This window comes from Cicer arietinum, chromosome 3, assembly GCF_000331145.2.
Source record: "Cicer arietinum cultivar CDC Frontier isolate Library 1 chromosome 3, Cicar.CDCFrontier_v2.0, whole genome shotgun sequence".
In the NCBI taxonomy this organism is placed as follows: Eukaryota; Viridiplantae; Streptophyta; class Magnoliopsida; order Fabales; family Fabaceae; genus Cicer; species Cicer arietinum.
The window spans coordinates 74,792,413-74,800,574 of NC_021162.2; the positions used below are offsets into that span (position 1 = coordinate 74,792,413).

The 8,162-nt window shown below is 31.4% G+C and overlaps 1 protein-coding gene across 1 annotated transcript; it reads right to left on the reverse strand.

Moving 5' to 3' along the window:
• Positions 1-247: 247 nt before the first annotated feature.
• Positions 248-5,085, reverse strand: LOC101497838 (ATP-dependent Clp protease proteolytic subunit-related protein 3, chloroplastic). The gene is made up of 10 exons (XM_004494538.3): positions 4,709-5,085; positions 4,490-4,591; positions 3,304-3,426; positions 3,086-3,145; positions 2,507-2,603; positions 2,342-2,415; positions 1,683-1,736; positions 1,502-1,585; positions 1,086-1,215; positions 248-546 (listed from the first exon to the last, which is right to left on the reverse strand). The coding sequence occupies exons 1-9, from the start codon at positions 4,991-4,993 to the stop codon at positions 1,117-1,119; spliced, it is 978 nt and encodes a 325-aa protein (XP_004494595.1). The 5' UTR covers positions 4,994-5,085; the 3' UTR covers positions 248-546; positions 1,086-1,116.
• Between the last annotated feature and the right edge of the window lie 3,077 nt (positions 5,086-8,162).

Here is an 8,162-nt window from a genome sequence, read left to right on the forward strand (position 1 = left end):
CAATTCTAATTAATTGCACTTTGAAACCAAACACACCAATCGGTTTTGGTTAAATGAACCCTTTACGGTTTAAAAGTTTTGCAGTTCAAGGAACTATTGACTCGCATTAATAGGATAGTTGAACACCTAAAAACTTTTCAATGAAAAAGTAGAAGACGTTACATATTTTTGTATGTGCTTTAGATGTCAAGAAAGTTACCAGAGGAGGACGAAGATAACAAATAAAAAAAAGTTAACAGATGAGAAAGAAACGCAACAAATCCCCTGCTAAGAGAAAGAATATGAAGGACAACAAGAATACGATCACAACCAAATCAAACACTATATGACCATAGACATAGATGAATGATTGCTTTGTTGCTTTTATGTTCGATCATTCATGCCTTCTGTGCACTACAGCTTTTTAATAACTACAGTTTCCAGTGAATAGCTGTGGAACATTCCTAGGAGCCCTGGATGATTTTTTTTATAAAAAAAAAAATCTTCAAAATGAAATATAAACAGAAACCTCCTACACATGGTAATAGGGCCTGAAGGATCTTTAACCTGCAAGTCAGCAGCACAAAATTTCAGATCAAAGCCTACACCACAAAAATGAGTAATGACCCTACTCTTAACAAGTGTATCAAGCTGTAGACTAGATACACATCACATTGCAACAGTACAATTCACTAGATGTGCCAAGATGGGTTATTTAAAGCAGAAAGGTTTTACAAAAATCAACAGAGAGGTCGGCTTTAAACGAACTAGTTCCCCTATGAACCAAATATTGCTTAATTTGTCTAACCGTATCCCTATTTTTCACTTTATCTACAATTTAGTTATTCAGAACTGGTTTTCTAATTTTCGAAACATTGCAGTATATACTGCAATCTCCTAAAGATTTTATTCCAAGAGAAGCATATTCGCTTTTACGAGGGGCACATCATCTATGTAGTTCGCACAATCAAATCACATTCGGCAAGCCCCTTTACACTCCACTCCATCCATCAAAGCAGAGGCAGCATCATTCATTGAATATAAGCTAAATAAATACGTCCAACATTTTGCAGTAACAAAATGTGAGAGGATGATGATTCACTTACATTAGCAAGATATGTATCGAAAAAGGAGGAACTAAAATCTATCTGCAACTTTAGCACCAGCAGCACCCTTCTCCCAATCTTCCCGAGAAGGAACGTCTCCCATAATCTTCTCCTGGCCACGCCAAAGAATCTGGTAACAGTGTCCACATTGGTTTAGTCAGCAAAACACGTTTGAAAAAAAAGACAAGAAGATATTATACTACAAGCCATTTGTTTTTATTTATTAGTAAAGTGATTTAAAAATTGTGCTAAAGGCACAAAAAAATATTAAGGAATCTTTAGCTTGTTTTACTCAAAATGTGTGCTAAAGTGATTTACCCTACAGATTTTGAAATGTGAATTTTTCCAAATAAAAGTGGCTTTTTCCATTAAACATAAAACAAACAGACTCAAACATAATGTAAATAAGCACTTACTTTGTCAATGACCCCAAATTTCTTTGCCAATAACGCATCCATGTAATATGGTCTCTTCATCACATTAGCAACTGTTTCCTCAGACTGATTGTTCAGAAAAGAAGCAAATAACAAAAATATTAGATTCTCCCTCATGTTCATTGAAAAATATGATATCCAATACGTAATGCATGATACTGACATTTCCCGTGTGTTTGGCCAGTAGTTGAACCAGAGTGTCCCTGTTTACTATCACCTGAAAATTTTGGAGCATGAGCAAAGAATTCCGAGACATAGTTGGACATTCAGGTTTAAATAAAAGAGCATCAAGAGTGAAGATAAATAGATAGATGTACAGCCATATAATGTACAAGTTTATGAAAGACGTTCAGTTTCACTTGAGTGAAATTTAAAGAATAGAAACTAGACCTGGAAGTAAGAAAGAATAGCAAAATGGTCAATCCCAAATATATGAGGGAAATATGTGACTGGGGAATATTTGAGTGAATATAAATCATGGGTCTTGAACTAGAAAAATGCTCAAATTCACATTTAACAGATGATTATGGAAATTAGGTTTGGGTAGTTAGAAAAAAATGAAAATATGCTCAAATGTACTAAGGAATCACATCAAGATATTATATTTGAGTGTAAATGAAAACTTGAACATAAACAACGTATAAACATGAAACTCTTATTGATAAGAAAAATAATCCCATGAATATAGTCTGGCAGTATTACATTGCCAATTGCAAGATACACAAACAACATGAGAAGGAAAAATAAACAAACACAAACACAACCAAACTTTGCCATTCCTAATAAATAAAACTCACTGTGGCGCAAATAAATTGGACTAACCTCCTTTGCATGAATAAGAACATCACTTGCAGGTCTCAACCCAGATGATGGAACACGGGGCTGCTGAATCATGGCTGAAATAGGAACCAAGAGAGAAGTATCAAAACTGTGAAGAATTAAAGGACCATAAACAAAAACTAAGAAACAATTGGGTCCACACCGTACCCTTCGCATGTGGTGTCATATAACGTCTGCCATGAGTCCCTGCTGAAAGTAACAAACAGGCTAGACCAACAGCAGCTCCAAGGGCCACTGTGTGTATCTGCTCAGGATGCAAAAACCGAATACATGAGACAGGATATTTTCAAATATTATCAAAGAGACAAACGGGTTGCATAAAAAGTATGAGTGGTTGCAGATAATTCTGAGTAGACAAATAACTAACCTATGATTTCTCAGAATTGATTAAAAATACCTTACTCAGATCAAGTCAAAAACAAATTCCAGGTCATATGTCAATTAAAACTTAACTGTGGCACATCAAATGAATGCATGCAGTTATAAACATAAATTACTGCCATGTTGGGGTCATGCTATCAGTAGCACAAATCGTCCATACAACAGCCCAATCATTGATGCAATAATGTCACAACCATCATAATTACATTATGCTTCACAATTTCCATAAATCAAAGCAACCCACAACACATCATATTACTAACAAGTACAATCATCAATAAAAGTCAACAAGAAATACATGTAAATAATCATTTGAACCGCATTTTTAATGAGAAGAAAATACACCTCAGTTTTCATCTGCATCATAGCGTCATAAATGGCAAAACCTTCTGTCTCCATTGCTACCTGAAGTCACAAACAACACATCCTTGAGATGAAAAGGTAAGAAAGGAAGGAGGCAGACATTATTATCTTACAGATGTATGAACCATACAAAGGATGTATCCAAGTGTGAGCAGTACATCAAACATTTCAATATAAATAGCAGGCTGGAAGCCAATTACCGTTTCTCCATCCGCTCGCGTAGTCCCGGTGGAATTTATGTAAATATATATTGGTTCTTTAGGATCCATCCACTGAAGGTACATCAGCTCTGCAATAACAAGCTCTGTGACAGCTGGCACCAACTGATGGGTAGAAAGTAAAAACAGTCATAACAGTTTGTACAAATTGCAATAGCCAAAAATGTATTAAGAGGGAGAATGCAGATAACTGTGAAACTCAAGCCTATAGTCACATAACCCGGTACGTGGTTTGCTGCCTACAGAGCATTGTGTGTGTTGGGAGAATTATCATCGATATGTTTGCGTTCATTATGCCTATAGTACTAATATTTTATTTATAAAGTTAATTGATGATAATTAAAATATTGAGTGATTGTACATCTTGATAATCTTTCAAATATATTGGAACAACAAGCATGCAATCTCTTCAATTATCCTTCAGCCCAATTTTCCCAACACACATTTCCAATTATGTCTTTTCCCTATATATCACTAGTCTCTCTCTCCCACCCAAGTCTCCAACATGAATAGCGAACCTCTTTGTCTACCTAAAATCCCTAGTTCCAACTATTCTAATTCCCCAAGCAATACTACCAAAGCAATCTTCCAAAGAGTCCATCATGGAAATGGGAAACGGGATTGAACATCACCTTCCTTTGATTTCTCTATTCTACTCCCTCCATCCCTTTTTATAAGCACATTTAGAGAGAAAAATTTGCCCCTCAATACAAGCCCGTTTTCAAATTACTAGATACACTTATTGGTTTTTTCCAAATAATACAACTAAGTGTCTTAGAATATGAGAAGTCAAGGTTAACTAAATACATATACAAAAGAGTATTTTAGTTACATATATACACAAAATAGACACATTAAATACACTATCTACTGTTGTTAATATATGTGCAAACTACAAAGGGTCCTTATAAAAGGGACTGACTGACAGAGTAATAAACACTCAGTCTATTTAGTCTTACTTTAAGCCCTGCGACCACTCTTCTTGGTTTAACAAATTATCTAGAGAATTGAGGGGAACCAATTCACAAAAGTTCGCAGGAGGGACAAAGAACTGTGAGACTATGGTCAAGCCTATGACAGAACAATAATTTATGCAACGCAGCCATAAACACCAGAAATAGCAGAAAAATACAATAATACATAAAGCAATTCATAATTGAACACTTACAGGCATGCCAATGTAAACAATTCGACCATTGAGCAACAGCGAAGGCAAATCAGGCGGTGGCCTTCTAGGGCGGTGTTTGTTGTACGAAACAGACCTTTCAAGCTATTTCAATTTTCAACCACAGAACATAAAGATAATTAAAATTAATGCAAAAAAATATAATTTAGAATTTAGAATTTATAACAAGAAATAGAAAGGTATGATAAGAAAATGAAATACTTGAGCGGGAGTGGCCATGAGTTGAGGGGATTCAAAAATATCCAAATAAGGAAGATTATCAGGAGTTGAAGAAGGGTTAAGAAGAGTTTCTGGAGAAGAGGCAGCGACGGAAGCGAGTTTGGAGAGAAAAGGGTCGTTAGGGTTGAAAGGGGGTAATGGAATTTTGGGTTTGATAAATGCATTGACGGTTGTAAGAGTTTTGAATCTTCTTGGAGGGAAACGAGAAGAGGAAGAAGAAGGTGAAGTGGGCATGGATATGGGTAAACGGAAACATGTAGTAGCCATCGTTGCTGTGTTGTTGCAGTTGCAGTTGCACACACGACACTTCAACTCAGTATCGCTGGGGATATATGGAGCCACCGAGACACCTTGCCACTGTTTCGTTTAATTTATTTCATTTCATTTAATTAAAATTAAAAATGGATAATGTAATGGTTAAACAGTAATTTTCGGTTCTTCAACGCCTGAGATCAAACTTCACAAAGTTGAGATAATGTTATTATAATCTTTTGTTACTAGTTCTACTAACTAGATTAATTAAAAAACATATTCAACTAACTAAATATGATTTTTTTTTTTTTAATAACATGTTTGAGACTTAGAACGTGAAATAATGGTAGCTGCTCTCAAAATAAAACTTATGTTTCTTTTTCTTTATTTAGAGGAGATAGTTTATGGTATTTTTTATTTTTTAAATTTCTTTTATTTTATTTACATAAATAAATTTCATAAAAATTTGGTTTTTTTTATGATTTTTTTGTCGTCTAAGATTTTTTTTTTTTTTTGATGTTTTGTCCATCTTTTCATTTCATTTATATTGGTATATTTTATTGATTTGAATAAATGTATAATGTCTCTTTTTAATAAAAAAAATTAAAAATAATAATAATAATTAACAAAATATTTATTTAAATATATTTAATGAGTAATACATTAGGCACCCCAACACCTGATCCTAAAACTCCTGCAATTTATCTAAATTCTATTTTTCCATCTTTAACTTCACAACAACAACAAAAAATTGAAAACTTTTGTACTTTTCTCTTTAAAATTGTAAATGAGACCAAATACAAAGTGAACACGTAAAATATTCAAAGCAAATTAAATATCCAACATTTTAAAAATAGAAAACTTTAATATTTTCACTTATAATTATTGTGTATTTATCGTCTTTTATATTATAACAAAAAATAGAATATTTATATATGACCCACAATATTGCTTCTACATCTTTTTTATCTTTGTGAGGAGATAGGATATATGAATAAATTTCACAAGACCCATTTTGCACCCACCACATTTGATCTCTTTTCTTTCTTCTCTCTTCTTGATATGGGTCTCACCACCTCTTCTCCTCCACCGTCACCATATTCTTATCACCAGTGCCATGAATTTTGTTTTTATTTTTGTTTTCGAGAGATAGGGAGAACAAGAGAAAGATATAGGGGTGTAATAGTTTATTACAAGGATATGTAGTTTTTTAATTTGCTAACAAAATTTAAAGCAAAGGGCTCTCTGATTGCGTGGTTTCTTTGAGAAAAAAGGGTTGAGTTTGACGTTGCAATTAACGAGTGAGTAATGTGGTAGAAGAACCAAATGGCTAAGAAAAATGTGAAACAATTGTTAGAGAGAGAGGAAGCAAAGGTTGAGGTGGTTAAACTCAAAATAATAGAGAGAATAAAGAAAAAAAATATCAAATATATCTATAGACAAAATATTCCATTCCATTAATTAATGTAATTTTAGATAACAAATAAGTTATATATATATATATATATATATATATATATATTTTTTTTTTTGTTTAATCTTTTATTTAATTTAAATATTTATTTGATATTTTATGTTTTAACATCTCAACAATATTATTATTTTTTACATAAACTCATAAAATTTATCATCATTTTTAAATAAAATTCAGAAAATTCATAACTCAAATCTTCAAAGAAACTCAATTATTCATCTCCTTCAACATCAAATTCATCAAATAAGGAATTCGCACTTCAATATTTGATTTTTCAAATCACCAAGACAATATCTTATTTTCTTTCCATCCTTCTCAAAATCAAATTAATAACCTAAATATTAAAAGGTGAATTATTTATTCGATGTGGTTGTTGTTATTAGAGATAAATTCTATTTGAAGATTTTAGTTATGAATTTGATGAAAATATGGATTGTGTTGAAGATGATTGCTAATTTTATGAATTTTGTTTGAATATGGCGTTAAACTTTTTTATTTATGTATCACTGTTATATTTAAGACATAAATAATCAAATTGTTACTTAAAATTAAATAAATAAATGACTACATTGATATTTGAATTATGTTAAGAGATCTCAAGAGTTATTGTCTAAAATCTACTCACTCATTTATAAAACTACTATTTTATAAATTAACTTAATTATAATTTTTGTCAATGAAGTTTGAGTTATATTCAATTTTGGCCGCTATAGTTTTTTAGGAACATAGGGGTAGGAATAAGCTATATTGTCCGTTAGGACATATGATTTGACTTAATTAAAGTATGGTTTGATTTCCATCAGAGTTATATGATTTGAATTACTTAAAGCATGGTTTGGTTTAAGTATGGTTTGTTTTTATATGTTTAATAGGCCGACGCCCACGCATATATATATATATATATATATATATATATATTAAAATTGTTTTTTTGTTAATAACTTAAATATTTATTAAGTAAAAAAAGTATAATTTTATTAGTTTTCTATATATAAAAGTTTAGTTTAACCTATTTAAAAAAATGTGCAAAATATACTATTTAAGTAAAATAGTCTTTCAGATCATACCCGATTTTAAAAAAAAAGTTAGGTCATATAAAAAAAAAAAGTACATGATAAATAGTAGACTAGACTCAAACTTAAAAGTATAAGTCTTTTAGTTAAGATCATCTTCCTTTGTTTCCTGCTCTCAAATTATTAAAATCTTTTAAAAACGTTCAAAATTTGAAACATATAAATTGTTTTAAATATAATTCCGCTTAACATTCACCAATTGAAATCGAGTATCAAATTTAACTAAAAAGTTCCCAAGTTTTATTCTCTTGAAATCCATACACTAAAAGTTGCAAATTTATTATCACAAAGCGGACCAACCAATTGATATTTGTAATGGTACATATTTTTCTCTAAAACATAAATAAATAGTTTTTTAGTGCTTACAATTAAAAGTCAACAACTGATCTGCACTAGCTTTTCAACATGTGACGTGAAAACTAAAAAGCAAAGTAAATTACACTCTTAATTCCAAAATGTGTTAGGTTATGATGAAAATAAGTGCTGACCAAACTCTTTCAACCCAAAGGAAAAAAAACACTAATTACAATTGGTAAAATCAGCTGGTCAAGTAATGAAACTTACCAAATTATCAAACAAATCCACATTAACAATTTTAATGTGGCCCCATCTCCATGAGTTCAATGGAATCTTAACT

What these genes read in the sequence shown, in the direction of transcription:
- LOC101497838 (XM_004494538.3), bottom strand. Translation starts at nt 4,993, where the DNA reads ATGGCTACTACATGTTTCCGTTTACCCATATCCATGCCCACTTCACCT. An exon ending in TTCTTATTCATGCAAAGGAG is followed by an intron (nt 1,737 to 2,341) that starts GTTAGTCCAATT and finishes CAAAATTTTCAG; the next exon opens with GTGATAGTAAACAGGGACAC. An exon ending in TGGCCAAACACACGGGAAAT is followed by an intron (nt 1,586 to 1,682) that starts GTCAGTATCATG and finishes CTGAACAATCAG; the next exon opens with TCTGAGGAAACAGTTGCTAA.